The following is a 25,400-nucleotide window of genomic DNA, read 5'->3' as shown; positions in this document are numbered from 1 at the left end:
CAGCTGAGCGACTTCACTTTCTTTCTTTCTATAGTTCCTTTTGGAGAAGGAAATGGCAACCCACTCCAATGTTCTTGCCTAGAGAATCCCATGGACGGAGAGGCCTGGTGGGCTGCAGTCTATGGGGTTGCAAAGAGTCGAACACAACTAAGCAAATAACACACACACACACAAAGTTACAGAAGTAGTACAAATAGTTCCATGTACCTTTCCTCAGTTGACCCCCAAAAGTGACATCTTACATAGTTGGAGTTCACTAGCCAAAACCAGTATGAGTCACATCCAACATTGATACTGGTGTATTACTGTTAACCAGACTACAGACTTTACCCATCATCTCCATTGTTTAACCTTTATTCATTTGTATCTATAGTTTTATGCAATCTTATCACATTACAGATTGTAAAAACTACCATAATCAAAGCATATTATACCTCCATCCTATAAAAGTACTCCCTCATGTTACTTCTTTGTATTTGGATCCACTTGTTATTGTTTAGTCACTAAGTTGCGTCCAACTCCTTGTGACCCTGTGGACTGTAGCCTGCCAGGCTCCTCTGTCCACGGAATCTTCCAGGCAAGAGTAATGGAATGGGTTGCGATTTCCTCCTCTAGGGGATCTTCCCAACCCAGGGACTGAACCCACGTCTTTTGCATCTCCTGCATTGCAGGCAGATTCTTTACCACTGAGCCACCAGGAAAGGCCATTCCCCCATCCCAATTCTGTCTCTATCCCCAGCAATGACCAATCTATTCTTCATGTCTATAGTTTTATAATCTTGAGAATGTTGTATAAATGAAATTATTCAGTGTGTAAAATTTTGAGGTTGACTATTTCACTATCCTCTTGAGGTCCATTAAGTTTTTGCATGAAGTAATAGTGTTTTTTTTAATGGTATATCATATGTAAAATTTATTGCTGAGTAGTATTCCGTTATATGAACGTACAGAGTTTCAATTGCTTACCCACTGAAGGATATTTCATTGTTTTCAGTATTTTGCTTTTAAAAATAAGGTTGCTAAAAAAATAAGCTGAAGTAAAGCTGCTATGAATATTTGTGTACAGGATTTTGTATGAATGTAAGTTTTATTTCTTTGGGGTGAATGCCCAAGCGTGTGTCTGCCAGGGCAGTGTCTGTCTCTCAGGATCAACCAGGTTAGAGCCACAAGGTTAGGTTTGAGTTCCCCCTCCCTGTGCCTCACTCTGGAAATGGCCTTCAAGAAAAAGCTAGGCTATTGTAGGGTTGACCTCACTTGTTTCTCTTTCCTCAGGGATCATGGTCCTGCTCTGCCTGTTTCCTAATGCCTGATTGTAGTTGTTTTCATATACTTTATCTGGTTTTCTAGTTGTTTATAGCAGAAGGGTGATTCCTGTAGCACTTAATCCCTCACTGGCAGGAACCGAAGTGCTCATATCCTATGATTTCCTTTTCAAGTTATTATTTCTTTATTCCTCTGTGCAGTTCTCTGAGAGAGCTTTTTAGAGAAGATTTTCAGCTCCTTAACTCACTCTTTAGCTTCACCCTTTTTGCTCCTCAGTCCATCTGTGTCAATGCTTGAATGGAATTCTCTTTTGATTGCTTTCTTAACTCAGTTTCTGGCTCTGGCTCCACCACGTATGCGGCTCCAGGGAGAGAAGTGGGTTGGAGGGACCTGCTTGCTATGGCTCCAATAACTCTACGGATTAATAATTGTCTTTGCTGAATATATAGGTCATTCTTAAATTTGGGACTTTAGAATTCTAAACTTCAGAGGGAACCTTCATGAGCATCTAGCCCAACACCCTCACTTAATAAATAAGAAAAGAGTTTGTACACAAGGCCTCCAATTTTCAGTCTGCATCATTTTTCCATTGTTGCCTGCCACATGAATTCTGTGCATGAGGGTGCATGTATAAAGTGAGATTAATTTTGTCCTTTCCATACAGGATTTTCCTCATATGAAATGTACTCATTTTTTTCACTGTGTTATATTTTGGATTTGTTGCAGAAAGACTGCCTTCAGAGTCAAGTAAAGAGAAAGATTTCAGTGATACCCCTGACGTTTGATTTCCAGTTGGAACTTGAAAAGGATATTGCTACCTCCATATCTAAGACAAACTCAAAGATCACAAAAGACAGATCATATGGCACTAAAAAACCAAAAAGGTTACCATTATAACTACCTGAAACTTTCAGTCTGAAGTTTTAAAGCATTATTTTTATTGACTTAGATTGTGCTGTCTATATTAAATGTAAGCTTTGTCAACATAGGTATATTTCATAATGGTTATGAATTATAGTATGCTAGATTAGTATTCTGAATACTAGTTTATAAAATATTTATTATAATATTTCACCATGGTAGATGATAATTATAGATAGTAATTATAATTCTAAATGTTTAAAGAAAGACTTCTTGAGCTTTATTATATCACTCCAAGTTAATATCAGGATTTATTTCAAGCTTCAACCAAAATACTGCAAAAAATATATATATTCCTAGAAAACTAAGTAAGGTAGTTTCTCTGTGTACTTACAAGGGGTAGCCTGAATATGTAATAATTGGTCTTTCACTGGCACTATGCATGTATGTAATGAGGTATAATTTTTCTATGCACTAGAAATGTGGAGGAGACCCAAGACAAAAGAAATAGTAAGATATAGAATCAATAAGACTTCAGATCAATTGGGCATTTGTGGTAGTGTCAATACTGCTATTACCTCATTTATTTTTATTCTGTAGTAACTCAGCTTTCTGGTGGGCTTCCCCAGTGGCGCAGTGGTAAAGAATCCACCTGCCATACAGGAGACATGGGTGTGATCCATGGGTTGGGAAGATCCCCTGGTGACGGAAATGGCAACCCACTCTAGAATTCTTGCCTGGGAAATCCCACTGAAAGAGTAGCCTGGCGGGCTACCCCATGTGTCCATGTGGTCACAAAATAGTCAGACATGACTTAGCAAGTAAACAGCAAAAACAACTCAATGTATTAAGGGCAGTTTCACAGATTTCAAACCCAAGTCTTGGTGAGCTAAAATGATTTGCCCAGAGTCACACAGCTAGCAAGTGGCAGAAGCTAGATTTAAATACTAGCTACATTTAAATTTCAGAGCCTATGCTCTTATCATTACCACATTCTACAGACTGATTTCCAGCTTTTGGTCTTGGTGACTAGATGTATTTTGGTGTTTTGTACTTAGGTAGAGATCATAGGTTGAAAAGCAGATTAGGGTGGGTAAGAGATTAGAACAAGAAATGCTGAGCTTTGGGGCATCCAGGTGGTGGTATCTAAAAGACAGTTGAACAAACATGTCTGAATATAAAGTAAAACAAGACCATTTAGACTCAAAATACAGCTTACTCAACTGTATTTTTGTTATTTATGATTTACCAGGGTGTCAGAACATGTTTCCATTGTGCAGAAAAGGAGTTTGTTTCTAGCACAAATAAATATTAATGATTTATATCCTTTAGCTTTATCACAAACTTCTTTCACTACTACTTTGTTTTTATGTAGGTATGGCCAAAACTTTTACTTCAAAATCATTTATAGATCTATCCATGTTAAAATAGAATATTTTAATAATATATAGAAAAAGTTGCATAAAATAGAAGTTGGGCATATAGAGAAGGGAAGAATAATATACCTTATTATATATTATGTATTATATAATTATAAATATTTTATATATGTATATATTTATATTTTTATTATATATATGTAAGCTATTATGTGATAGCATAATATATGGCCAATGACCCATTAGATACATTTAAAGATAATGTGCAATGTGTCTTAAGGCAGCATTTTCCAGGATGATACTATTGCTTTCCCTTTCCTGTCTGTAGATTATAGTTTATAAAGGCATCATTGATCCTTTCTTTAGTGATAATATCAATAGCTGAGTAACATTCCTTTGAATTGGTTAAGTCTGGCTAACTTGAAGTTTGAAATCAGTGTCTAAATTATAAAAACAAACTGGCACATAGTTTCAAGATTCAAAGACCAAGTACATTTTGTTTGATCAGTGCTCAGAGGACCAAAACTAGCACACAAGCAAAACAACAAAAAAAAAAGTATGGGAAAATCAAAACAATTTACATCAGAATTAGGATGTAACCCAGGTCAAAAGAAAGAAAATTTGGTTGAAGAAATTAAGAGGATCTAGTACCTCTAGATAAGCCCAACTGGCAGTATATCTAGGCTCCGAGATTTCCTTCTAAGACTACTTCTAACATTTTCCTCTTTTCAAATAATTTTTCTCATGTAGTGATTGTGTGCTGTCACTCTTGCTTGAATTGGCCCTAAAACAAGTTCAAATAAAAATTTCTTACAGATAACTTCATTTTAATTTTTAATAGTAGTGCTGCTATCACATACTACAGTAATTTATTAACTTTATTCTACAAGTGTTAACTGAGTGACTGCTATGCTCTGGGCATCTGACAGCAACTGTGAAATATACCTCATTAGTGGGGATTCAGATAAGTGAACAGGCAAGCACCAGTTGCTACAGAGATTCCTAATATGAGAATCAGTGAAAGTTTATAGAGGAAGGAGCCCCTCAGGTGAGACCCAGAGAGTTAGTTAAGAGGCATCAAGATTTAAAAGAAAGAGATTCCAGGCCAAGGCAATAACATGGACAAAGGGTCAGCCAGCGGTAAAGAAAAGTGCAGCTCATTTGAGGAACCAGAAGTAGTTTAGTGTTACTAGACTTGAAAGGGATATGAGGCGGAGACTAGAGACAGACTGGTAAGAAATTGAGCTAAAAGGGTAAATAAAGGCCAGATTACCAAGGGCTTTATGAGCCAGGTGAAGAACTCTGGACAATCTCCTTCAGTGAAGAACCATTGAAAGGCTTAAACTGGAAAGTGCATACTTGGATTCTAGAAATATCAATAGGTAGTAAAAGAGGTTATTAAAAACTATGAGAGCTCCTCAGAGAACCTTACCTTTTAAAATTCACAGTATCTCCAAAAACTGCCTCTTCCAGGAAACAAGTCATCTTGCAACAAGTCCTTTTTCAGCCATAGCAGAATGATTACTTAAATAACAGAGTATAAGGGGGCAAGTTTTTCCCTCATATCAACAATGATATGCTGATTACCTTGACTATATTGCACAGATTTAAAATCTGTAGATGCAGCTCCTGGTCTTATATGTGTATGTATGCTCAGTTGTGGGCTTCCCTTTTGGCTCAGCTGGTAAAGAATCCACCTGCAATATGGGAGACCTGAGTTTGATCCCTGGATTGGGACGATCCCCTGGAGAAGGGAAAGGCTACCCACTCCAGTATTCTGGCCTGGAGAATTCCATGGACTGTATAGTCCATGGAGTCGCCAAGAGTTGGACACGACTGAGCGGCTTTCACTATGCTCAATTGTGTCTGACTGTTAGGGACACCACGGACTGTGGCTAACCAGTCTCCTCTGTCCATGGGATTCTCCAGGCAAGAATACTGGAGTGGGTTGCCATTTCCCCCTCCAGGGGATCTTTCCAACTCAGGGATCGAACCTGTGTCTCTTGCGGCTCCAACATTGGCAGGCAGATTCTTTGCCCCTGAGCCATCTAGGAAGCCCCCTGGTCTTATAAGTTACATTAATTATAACAGGATACCAAACTCTACCAGGGTTCACAAACCTCACTCCTACATGAGCCAACATGTCAGATCTGATTCACACAGATTTCAGCTCAGCCTAAACCTTACATCATAATCATGACCCACCAGTACCAGAGTAATTCCTACCAACTGCATGCCTTTTTCATTTTTGACCTCTAGTCTACTGCTATTCAAAGTGCTATCTTCCATCCAGCAGCATTGGTATCACCTGGCAACTTGTTTGAAATACCGAATTTTCTGACCTCATCCCAAACCAAAGCTGCAGTTAACAAGATTCCCCAGGTAACCTCTGTGGACACTAACAAGAAGTACTACTCTGGCCTTTCAAACATGGAGGAATCGTTAAATACAGATTGTGGGGCCCCACTGGCAGAGTTTTTGATTCTGTAGGTCTGGGCTGGGGCCTGATAATTTGCATGTCTGGTTAAGTCTCCAGGTGACACTGATGCTGTTGGCACAGGGACCACCCTGCTCTAGCTGTGCCCCCAGGGTAATCATGCTGGTCAAGAAACTCCATGCTTCTTCTTGAATTGATGGATATCATAGCAACACTCAACCTGGTGTTATGACCACCTAGATGAAACAGGGTTGAACTGTAGTTGAGTTTTGTTTTCAGAGCAGTGGTTTTTAACCCATCTGCATATTAGCCAAGGAGCTCTAAAATAATTGGATTCAACTTTAATTAGTTTGGAGTAGGGCCCAGGCATTACTATTTTTAAGGTTTCTCAGATGATTCTGAGAAAAGCTAGGATTGAGAATCATTAAAATTCATAGGGCTGCTTTCTCAGTTACTCTTACTCCCAGAGAGATCTTTTCCGTGTTACTATTAGCTCAAGATTTCTGCATTTTTCTTGTATAAATGGGAACTGATAAAGGTGATAGCCACAAACACCCAAGATTTGCTGGAAAGACATTCCTGGGATGATTTTACTGATAGGCAGAGAGTTTTATAATAATTTGAAAATCTCTGTCTTTTGCCTTTCATTTGTCTATGGTCTTTAAGACTTGTCAGCAAACACCAAAGCTACTCTTCTTTGCAACTTTTCAAAATTGGACCTCTTACAAAAGAGCCATACTCATTTTAACAAAAGTCGTTTTTAAAAATTACCTGGAACATAAGTTTTAAAAGAGAAAGAAAGTGATCTCTTCCATACTGGATTCTCAAGTGAAAAGGGTAAATTTACCACTTATTAAGTGCTAAGAACTAGGAAACAAGTTAGGGGCAAGTAGACATATTAAGAATACTTTTTCTTTAGATTAATAAGGGCTTCTCATTAGAAGAATTACTTTCTTAAAAATAAATCCAAAAGAATATTCCTTTTTAAAGTATTTTTATGATAGGAGGATAAACTTGCTATACAGGAAAGATAATGAAATATGAACAGAGAATACGATTATAGCCTATAAAGAAATTTAACTAGTCAAATTCTGTCTTCCTTAATTCAATATACATGTCTTATACTCTGTGTGACATTAGCCTGGAGATTAAGAAGATGGGGATTGTTTGCCACTGATCCACTGCAAAAGAATCTTCTCTCTCACTGCCTGATGCTACCTGAGTCCCAAATAGCTTGACCTTCATAGTTGCTGCAGGAACCCACACTCACTGAAATGAGTAAAGAACCACAGGCCATTTAAAGGGATTCATATGAAGGAGGGAGATAAACTAAACTCTCATTAACAGGTGACTCCTAATGAAACACATTTAAGGGAGGAAACAGAGGAGCCTTTAGAAAATCTCTCTCAAACAGGGGGAAAGGGGATTTAGAAAAAGAGACTTTTTAAATTAAAAACTGAGTACAGAAATTAAAAATAGAATACAGATGAAGACTGCATCGATAATCTAGATGATCAAATAAAGACACAATCTTATAAAAATACCGCCCCCCTCAAGCCCCCTGCCACAAAATGAAAATCAGGTTAAAAAGAGCCATGTAGGTACAGTCTTAGGATACTCAACATGAAAATATACATACCTAAATCAGGAGAGCAAGAAACAGATGGTGAGGAAGTAAAAGAATTATAAGAAAAAAGTGTCATTTAAGACAGACTTGAATTTTCACATCTAAAGCTTTAGCAAGTACTAGAGTTATGGTAAAATTACTCAATTTCAGACAGGGGAGAAAATAGCAGTTAATTACAAAGGAAAAGACAGCAAATAAGATTCATGTCTCATCTGTATCTCTGAGGCTAGAAAACAGTAAAACCTTTCCAACTTTTAAGCAGAATGGCAATCCAGGAATCTGCTATTTGGGTGAATCACCATTTATATTTGAGAACAAAACAGAGACGAGTTTTTGGACTTGAAAGACTTTAGAATGTAATCTGCTTATTTATTCTCCCTGAGGAACCTACTTGGAGAAATATTTTTATCCAAATTTAAATTAAGTATGAATAATATAAAGATCCAAACAGTATCTTTATTACACAAAAATGTATTTGAAATTTTTCTATGGTGCCTGAATGAAACTCTGGATTTCCATCTCAAAATGGCTACTCTATGAAAACACAAAGCATTCCAAAGGATTACCAGGCAAGTGTCCCCTAAGAGATTTCCAGTTGAGATGAGGCAGCCTTAGCTCAGCTGCCAGGCTTCCGTCGGAACTGTGCCCTTCTCTGGTTTTCTTTGGTGTGCCAGTGCCACTCCATGCTCCATTCCAGGCCCGTGCAACAGCCTTCCTTTAATTCCAGCCCAGGCAGCACAAATCAAGGCCTTCACCTGTGTTCCCTTTAGCTCAACTGCAACAGGATATAATTTCACAGGGGATTTTTCTAACTATAAGACAAAAAGGGGGAGGGGAAGGGTTGAATCTTTTAAAAATGCACATAGCCCCAAACCAATACAACTTACAAAAAACAGATTTATAATTTTATGCTAGTGAAGTCACCTACCAAATTTATAACTCCAAGTCCAATTCCTCATATTTTTTTTGAGAACACAGTACTAGGAACACAAGTTGTATTCCTAGACTCTTATCCCCTCCATTCCTTCTTTCTACTGTTGGGAAAACTCTCCACAGGTGTCTTGTATTTCTGTACATTGGTGAGCAAAAGCACTGGGGCTGCCTTTGTTCCTATCTTTTCTAGGACGTTTGTATAGCAGACAGCCTTGGAAGACAAAGAAAGTGCCCTCTTCTGAGCAGGAGCAGGAACATTACTGCCCATTAAAAAGATCTGGGTTCCCTAAATTCAAGGGTCCATTCCTGTAACATAACCCAGTGTGTGTGCTGATATCATCTGGCCTTCTGCTTACTGCCCTGTGGAACTGGGGCTCCGAGAACTAATGCAGAAGATACCGCTCCTATTGCCGTGTATGATAAATGGTCGGTTGTCTCTGACCCAGGAGTCTCATGTCTTCCAAAAGAGATGAAATTGTATCAGGTCCACTTGTTACTTTGTAAGTAGGGTCAAATCTCTGATTTTTCACAGCTCTTCACACCTACTTGGAGGGAAGGAGCTAGGGGTAGAATGACAGAAATCTTCTTGCTTCTCTTAAACTCAGTAGTAAACAAAATTGTGGCTCATTCCTCAGTGACTAATAGAGTATTCTTATCCAGGTGCCTCTGAGCTTAGAAGGAGCCTATTTCATAGCTATTTTATCTATCCTATAAGTCTACCTGCTTCTAGGTAGCAGGATTTATAATTTAGTTTTGCATAAACTAAGTCCACAAAATTAATCCATATAATAAAATTTTAAGTAAGAAAGAGAACAACATGATAAGGGACTGTGTAAGCTAAAAATGACGTGATTAATTGAGGACAGAGTTTATATAAAGTTTATCTTACAAGTATCTAGCACTTAGTTCAGTTTTTTTTTAATTAACTGTGCATTTACTAAAGGACCAATAAATAAATAAGTAAATAAAGCTGTCATCTCCCAGGAATTCCACCAAACTTGCTTTCCTCTCATAAGCACTTTGAATCTTTAAGAGTATTTTGCAAAATTAGCATGTTTAAGACCTCCCCAAAGAATGTTAAAATGACCATAATTTGAGAAATTGAAAGGAAAAAAAAGACAATAAAAAGGCACAGTACTAGTAATGGGAAAGGAAGAGCTATAAACACGGATGTAGAAGAAATTAAGATAATTATGAGTACATTGCTTCCCAGTGGCTCAGTGGGTAAAAAATCTGCCTGCAGTGCAGGAGATGCAGGAGACACAGGTTTGATTCCTGGGGTCCAGAAGATCCTCTGAGGACGGCATGGCAACCCACTCCAGTATTCTTGCCTGGAAAATCCCATGGACAGAGGAACCTGGCAGGCTACAGTCCATGTTGGATGCAAAGAGTTGGACATGACTGAAGCAACTGAGCACATGTATTAACTATGCTGCTTTGAAAGATGAATCTGGTAATGGATGATCTGTGAAACTATAAATGGTGAAAATAAAATTAACAACAAGAAGAAAACATAAATAAATCAATAGCTAGAAAAATTTGAGAAAGCTGTCAGAAAACTGTCTTTTACCAAAGCACCACCTTGAAGTTGTGTCAAGGGTGAGTTTCTTCAAAGAACTATTTAAATGGTTTCTGAGCATAGACAAAGATGAAATACTTCCAATTCTTCTCATAAAGATAACTTTGATCCTCAAGTCTGACCATGAGAATATAAAGCGATTACAGTATTTCACTTATAAATATAGACTTTTAAAAAATCTAAAATAAAATATTAACTGTTTCATTGTTCTCAACTCAGGACCATATAAAGCAGTTTTATATTTCTCCATTTCATTCTGACCATTTTTGGTTATTAAACGTTTGTGCAGTTTAGTATTTTGATCCTGCATATTAGTCAAGGCTTTCCCTTCGCACATATGTAAGTCTAGTGACATTAGAGGACCTGAAATGAAAAGGGGATGGCCAGCAATTTGATTCTTTCTGTCCTAACCTGTAAGTGGGGGTGGGGGTGGTCTTCCTCCAGCACATCTCCTCTTCTAATCTTTTTTTTTTTTTCCCCTCTGTTAGGGGAACACTGTTGTGATAGAGCCAGCTCCCACCAATTCCTTAGAGCTGAGTGTTGAATTTGCAGGGATTTTGTGAGATCATTGTTAAATACAGTCATTATTTAAATTAAATATGTAAACTAAAAATTCAATGACATATTAAAACAAATACTGAAAACGCATCATTTCCTCATTATTTTCTACATTTTATTATCTATTTTTTTGAAGCCCCTTAGTTTGCTTTTATTTCATCCAACAGAAGGTTCTATTTGTGCAAGGGATCAGACATTGGGAATCAGAGCTGGGAGGGGGCAGGAAAAGGGAAAAAATAGCCACATCCACTATCACAGATGGGTCTTCCCAGAACTACCGTGTGGGAGTGAATGAGAGAGTCTGGAATTCATCACCTTCTCTTTCCTCTCTTCCTCCCTTCCTGACAGGGAGGTCTGTTGTACTACAGTTCATGGGTCACAAAGAACTGGACATGATTTAGCAACTAAACAATATATTCTGCAAATGTATTTGAAAAAATACCTTTGCTAGGTAAGGATAAAAAAAAATCATCTCCTTAACAACACAGTCAACACCATTAGGGTGGAATACTTGATACATTCCCATTTAAATTAGAAATAGGATTTCTAATTCTAATTAGAATTCTTACTAGCCCATTCTTACTAGTATACCTAACTATTGTGGAATTATTTATCAATGATATTTTTACATAAGAACACGAGATGCAAATTTAAATGTTTTGAAAGGAAGAGATGAATTATTTTATAAAGATTAAATGATTGTTTACTGAAAATCCTAAGGAGAATAAACTGAAAACTCACTGGAAGTTATAAGATTTTTAGAAAGTTTCAATGAAAATTTACCAAAACAATTTATACATTCAACGAATACTTACTACACAGGTACTATGTGCCAGTCACTCTCCTGGGTGCTAGGAATACAACAGTGTCCTAAACAAAGACCCTACCCTCAGTTTACATTCTGGGATAAGGTGGGAAGATAGATAACAAACTAAATAAATAAATCAACATATAATGTAAATTTACTGGTGACAAATGCGATGAAGAAAAATACAGTAAATTAAGGGAATTAGGATTGATAGGGATTACTTTAGATGGGAGAGAATGAAAAAAGACCTTTCTGGAAAGGTGGAAATTTGAGTAGAGACTTATGAAATATATCACTTATGATTTGGGTGAGTAAGCCTCTCAATATTTAGGGGAAGAATACTATAAGCAGAGGACAGAGCAAGGGCCAAGGTCCTGAAGTAGGAGCTCAAGTTCCTTTTCTTAAACCAGACAGCCAAAAAACTCACTGTGGTTCCATGTTGAGGGGAGGGGTGAAGGGATGCACAGAGAGGCCTGGAGGGGCATTCAGTGGAAGCTGTTCCACTTAGACATATAAGAATTGAGGAAAGTTTCTGTCTTGCAATGAGAATTTTGAATTTTATTTCAGTGTGAGAGGAAATGGTAGGAGGGAAATGACAATCTCATTTACATTTCATGGATGTCACCATGGGTTGTATTGGGCCACTGGGCGCAAGAGAGATAGCAGAGAGAGCAGACAGAAGAAGGCTAGAGACGTGGAGCAGTAGTTCAGATGAGACATGAAGGGGCCTTGGAACTAGTACAGAAGTGATGAGGAAAGAAGCTGTTCGATTTGGGATGTGTTTCAAAGAAAGATCCAGTTAGATTTGTTGAGATATCAGGAACGGGGAATGAGAGAAACAGAAGTCAAAGATGACTGCAGAATACACTTGAAATCTGAAAGAACTGGTATAGACCATCTTATTTATGAAGCAGAAATAGAGTCACAGATGTAGAAATCAAATATATGGATACCAAGGGGGAAGGGGGTGGTGGGAAGAATTGAGAGATTGAGGTTGACATATATACACTATGACCCTGTGTATAATATAGATAACTAGTGAGAACATACTGTATAGCCTATGGAACTCTACTCAGTGGTCTTTGGTGACCTAAATGGGAAGTAAATCCAAGAAAAGAGTGGATATACGTATAGGTGGGCTTCCCCAGTGGCTCAATGGTAAAGAATCCTCCTGAAATGCAGGAGACACAGGAGAGGAGGGTTCAGTCACTCAGTCAGGAAGATCCCCTGGAGGAGGGCATGGCAGCTCACTCCAGTATTCTTGTCAGGAAAAATCCCACGGACAGCGGAGCCTGATGGGCTACGGTTCATGGGGTCTCAAAGAGTCAGACATGACTGAAGAAATTGAGCACACACACAAGTATGTGTTTGGCTGATTCACTTTGCTGTACAATAGACACTAACCCAAAATTGTAAAGCAACTATACTCCAACAAAATTTTTAAAACAAACAGAAACAACCTTGAGTGCAGAATTTTGGCCTAACCCTCTGGTTGAATGGAATTAAGAAAACCTGGGTGAGAAACATCTGAAAGGAAGTGAAAGCAAACATTTGGTTTTGAATATAAGTTTGAAATTCCCATAAGACATCTAACTGAAGAAGTCGTGAAGCAGCTGGATTCATCAATCTGGAATTCAGGGAAGAGTTTGGGGTTTGTACTAAAATCTGGAGAATAACAATCTATAGATAATACCTAAAGGTGGAGGTCTAGATGATTTAAATTAAAGATGAGTGTCCGAGGTTTAAGTCACAGTATTTAAAGGTCAGAATTACCATGAATTATATGGTAGTATTAACTTCCTTACATACTATCAATAGTCAAAGAATTTAGAGGAGAAAAGTTTTTGTTCACAGTAAATAGATGTCGTGATCCTATCTGGTATACTGTTCTGGGAACTGAACTGACCCTAAATCCATATCCCACTACTTGACTAGAATTGGCAGTGTTCCTAATATATAGCACATTTCTAAGGTATTTTTCTAAAAGGGTCAATATAGCTTTTGAACGGTAGTTTCCTGAGTGCCCTCAATCCTGTAACACCAGCAGTTTTCTCTATTTCTTTCTTACTAATATTTTTAGTTTCTGCTTAATCAGTCCCAATCTTTTACACTGTATGTGACTTGACCACATTTCTTCAGATGTATTTTTAAAGTTATTTTATAAGTTTTCTGATTATTTTAATTTAGATTAATTTTCTTTCTTTTAGGTATGTCTCCTTCAAAAATATGCCTGAACCTAAAAAAAGTGACTTTCAAAACTCAAATTTAAGACCATCCTTTTTGCCAACAAATATAAAAATTCAGGAAATCAAGTCAATAGGTAATGTTTTGTGTAACCTATTTGCCTCTCTTTTGATGTATTGAATGCTTTTATTTGCTACTTTATTATTTATTAGTTTGTCTTATAGTTCTTATAATTTGTCTTATAAGTTCTTACAATTTGATGTTTCTGTTGAAAGCATTTGCTTGAAAATGCTTGTGAAAGATTTCAGTGAGTTATCAAGAAGGATTTCCCAGAAGAGATGATATCAGAATAGGTAATTTGTACAATTCACACCAAAAAATCATATATTTATGCTTATTTTGCTAGAAAGAAAATCTTTGGATTTCCTTTCAACTCAATCCTGAATTTTCTTATTGTTTTTTTAAAAATCACTCAAGTCTGGACATCTTGCTTAGCAGAAACTTACTTTATAGGTACTTTCCTAAAAACTTAAGGAATCTGTAAGCTAGGAACCAGCATTTTAGTTCCTCAGAGAATTCGGGTGTTTTCTGTCATCTGTGATGTTCTTTCTCTGACGTTGTCAGAAAAACGTCTGATTGTGCCGTTTTCATCAACACCCTTGACTGAGATGCCTTGCTTCCACGTTGTCCCATTTGCCTCGTTTCTGTTACTCTTTTTAATCTGATTCCTCAGAAGACTTGTTTCTATGTACTGTCTCTACTCCTTCCATTTTTGTTCAAACTTCAACCTGCTGCAATTTGGTTTTTTGCCTCTACCATCCTCCTGGAGCGACCCTGAATAAGGGTGCAGGTGATCTCCGTGTTGCTTACCATCCTCCTGGAGCGACCCTGAATAAGGGTACAGGTGATCTCCGTGTTGCTAAATCCAAAGCTTTTTTGTTTTCGTTCTCTTCCACTTCAAATACCAGTGTAGTTAGTTCGTCACTCCCTCCTTCTTAAAACTCTGTTTTTCTGCTATCTCACCTCTTCTCAGTCTCTCTTCTAAATTTCTCTTCTCCATCCTTAAGGTACTGTATTTGCTGAGAGCTCAATCTTGAGCCTGTTTCTACACTGTCTCCTCTTAGGTAATCTAATCTAGACTTATAGTTTAAAATACCATAGAAATACCATTAAATCCTTCATTTGTATCTCAGTCCGGACTAATCCCCTGAAGAACAGATGCCTATACTGAACTGCATATTTGACATCTCCACTTAAACTTCTCACTACATCTTAAACCTAATATCCAGAACTGGTCTCATGATTCCTTATCCTAACTGTCCTTGAAAACTTTCTCCCATTTCCCCTGCCCCTCAACAGCATTCCATTCTCAGTACTTTGATCAAAGTGCGCCAAGTGACTCCAGTCTAAAGCCTAGAAGCCAGGCCCTCCCTGGTGGTTCAGTGGTGAAGACTTCGCCTTCCAGTGCAGGGAGTGAAAGTTTGATACCTGGTTGGGGTGCTAAGACACATGCCTCACAGCCAAAAAACCAAAACATAGAACAGAAACAATATTGTAACAAATTCAATAAATGCTTTTAAAAAATGATCCACATAAAACATCTTTTAAAAATAAAACAAAATAATAAAGCCTAGAGCCATCCTTCATCTCCCCTTTCCTTCCTCTCCAAAGTTCAATACATCAACAAGTTCTTTTCATTCTAACTCATCTTGAATGAATCTATTTTCACTGTTTCTTCTATCACCACTGTAATCCAAATCATCATTTTTGTGTGTCAGCTATAGTAGATTGCTGACAGGTATTTCTTCTTTCATTCTTCCCTTCTTTCTAATCAATTTCCTTCTTTTTTTGTTAAACCATTTTAAGTTATAAAATAGCATACATTATAAAAAGTGAATATAGCATAAAATATTCAGTATAACAATCAATTATAAAAACAAACACCTATATAACCATATTGCAAGTCAAGAAATAGACCATTGCCAACATTCCATAAAACCATTTGACCTTTTCCAAATCCCTTTTGCCTTCCTTGTCCCTGGGGGTTCACTACTGTCTTGATTTCTGTGGTCATCACTTCCTTTTCTTTACATTTTTACCATCTGTTTTTTGAATCTCTACAAAATATAGTTTGCTTGGTTTTTACTGTACATGAATGTGTCAGGCGAGTGTATTCTTCTCGGGTCTGTCTCGCCACAACAAAAACTTGAAGTGACGGACATTAAAGCCCTCGGCTTGTCACAGCTCTCGGGTCTTGGACAAACTATGTTATAGCTCTTAGACAAATCAGTGTTACAGCTCTATTTTATGTAGAAGATAGCAGGAGAATCCATCCTCGAAGCATGAGGGCATGCCAACCCAAAGACGCGGAAGAGAAGAGAGTGGAGGAGCACGCCAGCACTCGGGGGAGGGAAAGAAAGAGAGAGAGAAGGAGGGAGAGGGAGGGAGACGAAGAGGGAGAGAGAGGGAGAGGGAGGGAGAGAGTGCGTGCGGAGAGCTCCTCCTTTTATGTTTTTTCCTCCTCCTGGGCCTGCCCTATGCAAATTGGGCCAGCCAGGAGTGCTATTTGTTCTATCTGAAGTCCTCACTCCGGTCCTCGGACCTTCTTTTGTTCTATTTTCGCAGGCCTTTCCCCTCCTTGTCTTTTAGCCACCGCCATTTTGGACTCCTGTTTCCTATTCTAACTACCTGATAACTGTAATCATGCCATATGCATTCATTTGTATTTTCTTTTTCTTTCTTCTTAGCATTGTTTGTAACATTCATTCACCTTGTTGTGTGGAGGTATAGTTCTTTCATTTTCATTGTTGTTAAGTATTCCATTGCACAACTACATCACTGTTTATCCATGTCACTCTTGAAATTTGGGGATTTACTTTGTCATTGCAATGCTGAAATGAATATTGTTTTATGTATCCTTGCTGCATTTGTGTAAAAGTTTCTTGAGAGTGTATATCCAGAGTTTACATTACCAGTGATGCTTATCTTCAACAATAGATGATGACTACTTTCCATCATATATTGGATGATGGTAAGTGTTTTTACCAACTTATGTTCTCATCAGGTTTGTGAGGGTTCTTTTTGTCCTGCTTTCTAACACTTGAAATTGCCAGTTTTTCATTTTAGCAATCTACTAGGTATTTAATAGTATACCATTATGGTTTATTTGCATTTCTGTGACTAGTAATAAGTTTGAAAATTTTTTCATAAACTATTGACAAATTGGATTTATGCTTTTGGAAATCATCCAAGTTTTAGCTTATTTTAAATTTAGCCTTTTGCTCTTTTCTCCTTGAATTTTAAATATACTCTTTTAACTCATTCTTTGTTGTTGTTTTTTTTTTTTGGAACATAATAAAATTTCTTTATAGAAGATTTGAGAATATAGAAAATATATTGGTTTTGTGTATTGTGAATATATTCATCTTTTCTGTGAGTTTTCTTTTCTTTCTCTTTATGTTATCTTTTTCCTGAGCAGAAATTCTTCTACTTTAATAAGGTCAAAAATACAAAATCTTTCTCTGTTTGATAAGTACTTTTTGTTCCATATCAAAGAAATCTTTTCCTACTTTGTGGTCCTGAATATCTTTTGCCACTTTTACCTTCAAGTCTAAAGTCTACCTGGAATTACATTTTGAGTGAAGTAAAGGTCAAATCTGGAATCCCAGGTGGTACAGTAGTAAAGAATATGCCTACCAATGCAGGAGATGCAAGAGACACAGGTTTAATCACTGGGTCCAGTCACTGGGTCAAGAAGATACCCTGGAAGAGGAAATGGCAACCCATTCCAGTATTCTTGCCTGGGAAATCCCATGGACAAAAGAGCCTAGCAGGCCACAATCCAGGGGGTTGCAAAGAGTCAAATACAACTGAGCATGCACGCACATCCCAAGGGTCAATTTTAGTTTTTGTTCTTGTGAATACCCAGCTATCCCAGCATGATATTATAAAGGTTATTCTTTCCCTAATGCTCTGGACTCTGTTCTGGAGCTCTTATTCTGTTTCATTAAATTATTTATCCATTTCAATATCAATACCATACAACATTAATTTCTATAGCTTAAAATAACCCTTAATATCAGATAAAGCAAGTCTTCCCACCTTGTTCTTCAATAGTATCATGATTTTTTTGTTTTCCATTATGATTTCTTCTTCTGACCCATTAGTTATTTAGAAGTTATATCTTAATTCAAAATATATGAGGCTTTTCTAATTATCTTTTGGTTATAAGAGGCTTTTCTAATTATCTTTTGGTTTTCAGCACAATTACACTGCAGTTTGAGGATATACTCCATAGAATTTCAGTCCTGCGTAATTAGTTAACACTTGCATTTTCACCCAGTACATGGTCAATTGTTGGAAATGTTCAGTATGTGCTTGAAAATAATATATATTCTGCAGCTATTGGGTGCAGTTTTCTATATATGTCTTTTAGGTCAAATTTCTTCATTGTATTTTTCAACTCTTCTATATTCTTAGTGATTTTTCTGCTTGCTTGTTCTGTCAGTTGCCAAGAAGTTTCAGACTTATTGACTTTTCCTTGTAGTGTTATCAAATTTTGCTTTAAAGATCTTTAATATTATTTTGGCTGTCTTATTAATTGTATAAAATTTTAGAATTATTACATATTTCTAGTGAATTGAATCTTTTAAAATTATGAAGAGATTATCTTATTATCAAAAATCACTATAGTTACCCCTGCTTTCTTTTGGCTAAAATTTACACGATATACCTTTTCCATCATCTTGTTACCATGATTTCTGTAACATTATGATCTATCTCTTATATAAGAGACATCTCTTGTAAACATCAAATTGTTAGATTTTTAAATCTACTCTGTAATCTTTGGTTTTGAAATGGAGCACTTAGTCCATTTGCACTTAATGTAACTACTCATATCTTTGGATTTAAATCTGCCATCTTATTTTGTTCTTTCTGTCTCTCTTGTTGATTCTTTTTTGGTCCTCTTATGTCTTATTTAGGACTGAGTTTTTATAATTTCAACTTTTCTCCTTTACTAATTTGGAAATTATATACTCATTTTCTATTCTGTAAATGATTATCCTAGAAATTACAGTGTTCATCCTTTCAAGCTATAGTGTTACCCTCCTTCTGAACAAGAAAAGAATCTTAGAACATGTTAATTATTTTACTGCCATACTGAGTTTTGTGTTATTACTGAAGTCCAAAGTCTCACCTAAATATCTTCTAAATCAGCTGTGGGGAGACTCAGTATGATTGCTCCTAAGGGAAAATCCTCTCCAGCTTGAACCTGTGGAATCAAACAAATTATGTGCTTCCAAAATACAAGATGGGACAGGAATGGGATAGACATTCTCAAACCAAAAGGGAGAAATAGGAAAAAAGAAAGGGGTGTTGGATCCAAAAAAAGTTTGAAACCCACTGAGACAAACTTTGAGATACTAAGGCTCAAGAATAATCCTCTTTGGGTTCATGCTCTGCTTTCCTGAGCAACCAGGGCAGAGGTCCTGCTCTCAAAACTCTGCTGGGTAGAGGAGGGTCGCATCTCTCCCACTACCCCACTGGGACTCTGGTAGGCCAGAATTCTATCCCCAGGACTTTATCTAGTGGGAGTGTTGGCCTCCTCCCAAGGGTTTGGCAGGCAGAAACTGAGGCTGGCCTGATGATCTCTGAGTCACCTTCATAATCTTTCTTCCCTTGTCTTAAGGAACAACATATATTTGCAGTGGATTGCTCTGTGGTCCTATCTTGTAAAAGCCAAGAAGTCTGACAGCCTTCCTTCATTTTATCCTGTCTTTATCCCTTTCATTTCAAACTGGCCGTGTCTTTGCTGGGATATCTGATCAGGTCCATGTTTCACCCCATGCTAATCTCCTTAACTATCAGATGTGCACCACATCCTTAATGTTCTCTTTTGAGCATGCTTTCTCACTTTTGTAATATGAGAATTTTCTAAATCTGTAAGTTCTGGTTCCTTTTGCTTAACAATTTTGCCTTCAGTTCATTTCTCTTGTCTTCCATTTTACTTCAGGCAGCCAGGAGAAACCAAGACTCCTATTTAACACTTTGCTTAGAAATCTCAGCTATCCAATTTCATCACTCACAAGCTCTACGTTCCACAAAAAACTACAATATAAACATAATTCAGCCGAGTTCTTTGCCACTTTTTAACAAAGATTTCCTTTTCTCCAGTGTTCCTCATTTCTGTCTAAGACCCGTCAGAATGGCCTTTACCATCCGTATTTCTACCAACATTTCTGCGGTTGGTAATTCATGTATTTTCTACTAAAAATGGAAGCCTTCTCTACAGCTCTCTTCTCTCTTTCTGATTTCTTACCAGAATTGCCTTTAAAATCTCTTCACGGATGTATTGGCTTCTTCTAGTATGGATGTGAGAGTTGGACTGTGAAGAAGGCTGAGCGCCGAAGAATTGATGCTTTTGAACTGTGGTGTTGGAGAAGACTCTTGAGAGTCCCTTGGACTGCAAGGAGATCCAACCAGTCCATTCTGAAGGAGATCAGCCCTGGGATTTCTTTGGAAGGAATGATGCTAAAGCTGAAGCTCCAGTACTTCGGACACCTCATGCGAAGAGTTGACTCATTGAAAAAGACTTGGATGCTGGGAGGGATTTGGGGGCAGGAGGAGAAGGGGACGACTGAGGATGAGACGGCTGGATGGCATCACTGACTCAATGGACGCGAGTCTGAGTGAACTCTGGGAGTTGGTGATGGACAGGGAGGCCTGGTGTGCTGTGATTCATGGGGTCACAAAGAGTCGGACATGACTGAGCAACTGAACTGAAGGATGCACCTCAGAACTGTTTCAACCTCTACCCCACTAGCCAGTTCCAAAGGTGCTTTTATATTTTTTGGTATTTGTTACAGTATCTCTCAGTCCCCAATTCTCTCTTTATTCAGGCTACTATAGCAGACTACTGTAAACTGAGAGACTTAAAACAACAAATGTTTATTTCTCACAGTTCTGGAGGATGGAAGTTTCAGATCAGGGTGCCAGTAGAGTCCGGTCTGGTGAGAACCTTTTTGGTTTTCAGATAGTCACCTTCTTGCTTTATTCTCACATGGTGGAGGGAGAACATTAATCTCATCACGGGCATTCTACCCTTATCTCTTCAGTTCAGTCCAGTCGCTCAGTCGTGTCTGACTCTTTGCAACCCCATGAATTGCAGCACGCCAGGCCTCCCTGTCCATCACCAACTCCTGGAGTTCACTCAAACTCATGTCCATCGAGTCAGTGATGCCATCCAGCCATCTCATCCTCTGTCGTCCCCTTCTCCTCATGCCCCCAATCCCTCCCAGCATCAGGGTCTTTTTCAATGAGTCAACTCTTCGCATGAGGTAGCCAAAGTATTGGAATTGCAGCCTCAGCATCAGTCCTTCCAATGAACACCCAGGACTGATCTCCATTAGGATGGACTGGTTGGATCTCCTTGCAGTCCAAGGGACTCTCAAGAGTCTTCTCTAGCACCACAGTTCAAAAGCATCAATTCTTCGATGCTCAGCTTTCTTCACAGTCCAACTCTCATTTCCATTTATGACCACTGGAGAAACCATAACCTTGACTAGACGGACCTTTGTTGGCAAAGTAATGTCTCTGCTTTTGAATATGCTATCTAGGTTGGTCATAACTTTCTTTCCAAGGAATAAGCGTCTTTTAATTTCATGGCTACAATCATCATCTGCAGTGATTTTGGAGCCCCCCAAAGTAAAGTCTGACAGTGTTTCCCCATCTATTTCTCATGAACTGATGGGACCAGTTGCCATGATCTTCGTTTTCTGAATGTTGAGCTTTAAGCCAACTTTTTCACTCTCCTCTTTCACTTTCATCAAGAGGCTTTTTAGTTCCTCTTCACTTTCTGCCATAAGGGTGGTATCATCTGCATATTTGAGGTTATTGATATTTCTCCCAGAAATCTTGATTCCAGCTTGTACTTCTTCCAGCCCAGCATTTCTCATGATGTACTCTGCATAGAAGTTAAATAAACCATGCTGTGTGGGGCCACCCAAGATGGATGAATCATGGTGGAGGTCTGACAGAATGTGGTCCACTGGAGAAGGGAATGGCAAACCACTTCAGTATTCTTGCCTTGAGAATCCCATGAACAGTATGAAAAGGCAAAATGATAGGATACTGAAAGAGGATCTCCCCAGGTCAGTAGGTGCCCAATACGCTACAGGAGATCAGTGGAGAAATAACTCCAGAAAGAATGAAGGGATGGAGCAAAAGCAAAAAGAATACCCAGTTGTGGATGCTACTGGGGATAGAAGTAAGGTCAGATGCTGTAAAAAGCAATATTGCATAGGAACCTGGAATGTTAGGTCCATGATCAACGCAAATTGGAAGTGGTCAAACAGGAGACGGCAAGAGTGAATGTTGACATTCTAGGAATCAGTGAACTAAAATGGACTGGAATGGTGAATTTAACTCAGATGACTCTCATATCTACTATTGTGAGCAGGAATCCCTTAGAAGAAATGGAGTAGCCATCATGGTCAACAAAAGAGTCCGAAATGCAGTACTTGGACGCAATCTCAAAAACAACAGAATGATCTCTGTTCATTTCCAAGAGATCATTTATTTAGAAATCAGTTTTTTCTAAGAAAATAGAGCTTTATTATGTAACAGTAAGTAACTGAAAGTTATATTCTGCTAATAGAAATTTGTTTTAAACGCAAATTATTCTAGAATATATTTAGCTCTAACAAACTCCATTTCCAAAAAAATTTACAAGTAGAGAAAATGGTTTGTTGAGTTAAATTAGAAGTAATCTAATAATATAGAAATATCATTTATGTTTGGATTTGTTTCTTTAGAGCCAGCAGAAGAATATCTAAAATCAAGATCTATTAGATCTTTTCATTATCTTAAGGATATACCTGAGGTAGGTTTAATTTGTATACTTACAGTTATTTATTTATTTATTTATTTATTTTAATTTTAAAATCTTTAATTCTTACATGTGTTCCCAAACATGAACCCCCCTCCCACCTCCCTCCCCATAACATCTCTGTGGGTCATCCCCATGCACCAGCCCCAAACATGCTGTATCCTGCGTCAGACATAGACTGGCAATTCAATTCTTACATGATAGTATACATGTTAGAATGCCATTCTCCCAAATGCAGTACTTACAGTTATTTAATAGAAATACAGATTATCTCTAATAGTTTCATGCATTTTTCTACAAATCTGAAATTCAAATAAATTTTAAGATTCAGAAGGACAAAATTTTAAATGATTTCACCTCTTACATTATGTAAAACTTTAAATATGGAAATAATAAAGAAAATAATATATTTGTTGTACAGGCAATACAGTAAAAAGTATTTATTGAATGTGTGAAGTACTAGCATTTATCATAAAGTCTGTTAAGACAGGGCCTCATAGAAAACTATACATACATAACTATTTTAATTTATAATGTGAAAATATATATCCATTTGTTAACCTTTTGATATGCAGCCAAGACCATTTTTGTTATAGTTATTTAGCTCATATAATTATAATAATGGTGATTATATTAGGTTTAGAAACAATTCTATTGGGAAAATTTTTTTTTAATTTGTTTTACTGAAGTATAGTTTGTTTTCAATGTTGTGTTAATTGCTGCTGTATAACCAAGTGATTCGGTTATACATACATATACATTCTTTTTCATATTCTTTTGCATTACGGTTTATCACAAGATATTGAATATGGTTCTCTGTGCCACACAGTAGGACTTTGGTGTTATCCAGTCTACATATGTGGGTGCTTGCATGCTTATTTGCTTCAGTTGTGACTGACAGTTTGTGAACCTATGCACTGTAGCCTGCCAGGCTTCTCTGTCCTTGGGATTCTCCAGGCAAGAATACTGGAGTGGGTTGCCATTCCCTCTTCAAGGGGATCTTCCTGACCCAGGGATGGAACCCACCTCTCCTGTATTGTAGACAGATTCTTTACCCACTGAACCACCTAGGAAGCCCTAACCTACATATAATAGTTTGCATTTGCTAAGCCCAAACTCCCAATTCATCCCTCCCCCACACCTCTCCCTCTTGGCAGCCCCAAGTGTGTCCTCTAGGTCTGTAGTAACAACACTATTGACTCTCGCTGACTGCTTGAGCAGAGGTACACAGGCATCCTGTAAAGTGGCCATTGAGCATGCCTGGAAATCATTCAGGTTTTATTAGAAAGAGAAGTTAATACAGAGAACCATCAAAGAGTCATCAATTAACACCTAAGATTCTCTTAGGTGTTAATTATTATTAACACAATTTATTGCAAATATGGAGAATGAAACATGAAGAAATACATACTTTGCACCATAATTAATAGCAAATTATCATTTTGTTGGATAGTTAGTGCTTTTTATAATTTTAAAAAATATTGATAAAATACAGTGTCTGGATTATTAGTTTTATCCTTATTGACATGTGGCTAACAAGAGCACTAAGTCCTTCCACCCATTCTTCCTGTTCTAATTTCCTCTTTGCAGAAGCAATCAAGTTTAATCTTTGGCGGTTTCAATTCCTCTTATGATTAACTATAATTCTAAAGAATGAGCTTCTACTGCTATTTTTTTATTTACCAATTTAAAGCAGTATTGGGGCTTCCCCGGTGGCTCAGAGGGTAAAGCGTCTGCCTGCAATGCAGGAGACCCGGGTTCGATTCCTGGGTCAGGAAGATCCCCTGGAGAAGGAAATGGCAATCCACTCAAGTACCCTTGCCTGGAAAATCCCATGGATGGAGAAGCCTGGTAGGCTATAGTCCATGGGGTTGCAAAGAGTCAGACACGACTGAGCAACTTCACTTTAAGCAGTGTTTACTACATAATCAAAGACAGAAATTTGAATTAGCTTATTTATGCTGCTCTACATCTCACCTCTCTCCCTCTTTTCTCTTTTGGATCTATGATAGTTACTTTTCTGCTTCTTCTATTTTAACTTTTGTACCTTGAAATAGTATATCTAAATATGTTCTTCTTTCCTATTAACTATAATCAATAACTCCTGATTCCTCTTGCACATCACATGAAAGATCTTAGCAGTTTTAGCCTTTCCTCCACATCATCTTCCCTAGGTCAAGTGTCTATTTATTCTTATATTTTGAGGTTAATGATTATATTCATTTTTAAACTCTGATTAAGCCTTTATATTTTGCCTGTAGGTTAATTCTAAAACTAAAAATACTATAATCAGCACTTATTATTATAATTTTAAAATTGTTTATTGTGGAATAAAGTAATGTGCTAGGACTGTTTCTTCTCATTGAGTACAATGTAAACACAATAGGCTCTCTTTTCTTATTCTCCATCAGGTACTAAAAATAATGCCATTAGTTTCCCTTATGTTTAGACCTTGACTGTCTTGTGTACTTTTTCTGGAATTCCTAGTTGCCTTTCTTTTTTCTTGTGGCAAATAATAATAATAGTAAAAATCTATATAGTACTTGAGAATGCCCAGCACTATTCAAATATGTATATATATCCCAGCTGGCTAAGTGGTAAAGAATCCGCCTGCTAATGCAGAAGACTTAGGAGACACAAGTTCGATCTCTGGGTCAGGAAGATCCCCTGGAATAGGAAATGGCAACCCACTCCATATTCTTGCCTGAAAAACTCCATAGACAGAGGAGCATGGCTGGCTACAGTCCATGGGGTTACAAAGAGTTGGACAGACTGAAGCAACTTAGTACATACAGCTATTTGTTATCATAGTTAAATATATCAAATGTGAATAATCAAGTAAAAATTATTTATCAATATAGACATGGAAAAATAATTTCTAAAA

At 37.5% G+C, this 25,400-nt stretch overlaps 1 protein-coding gene and 1 long non-coding RNA gene across 3 annotated transcripts in view; both read left to right on the top strand.

Moving 5' to 3' along the window:
- LOC132659276 (uncharacterized) overlaps positions 1 to 25,400 on the top strand; it is a 652,410-nt gene that overhangs the window by 596,126 nt on the left and 30,884 nt on the right. The gene's annotated exons all lie outside the window — the stretch shown is intronic.
- Positions 1 to 25,400, top strand: part of C1H1orf141 (chromosome 1 C1orf141 homolog) — a 55,692-nt gene that overhangs the window by 15,524 nt on the left and 14,768 nt on the right. For both annotated transcript variants that reach the window (XM_012171585.5, XM_012171450.5), the window contains exons 3-5: positions 1,990 to 2,147; positions 13,653 to 13,765; positions 22,443 to 22,510. In XM_012171585.5, the coding sequence (XP_012026975.1) occupies positions 1,990 to 2,147; positions 13,653 to 13,765; positions 22,443 to 22,510 (339 nt within the window). The remainder of the gene's footprint in view (positions 1 to 1,989; positions 2,148 to 13,652; positions 13,766 to 22,442; positions 22,511 to 25,400) is intronic.

This window comes from Ovis aries, chromosome 1, assembly GCF_016772045.2.
Source record: "Ovis aries strain OAR_USU_Benz2616 breed Rambouillet chromosome 1, ARS-UI_Ramb_v3.0, whole genome shotgun sequence".
Classification (NCBI taxonomy): Eukaryota; Metazoa; Chordata; class Mammalia; order Artiodactyla; family Bovidae; genus Ovis; species Ovis aries.
This window is presented reverse-complemented; position numbering and strand designations above follow the sequence as displayed.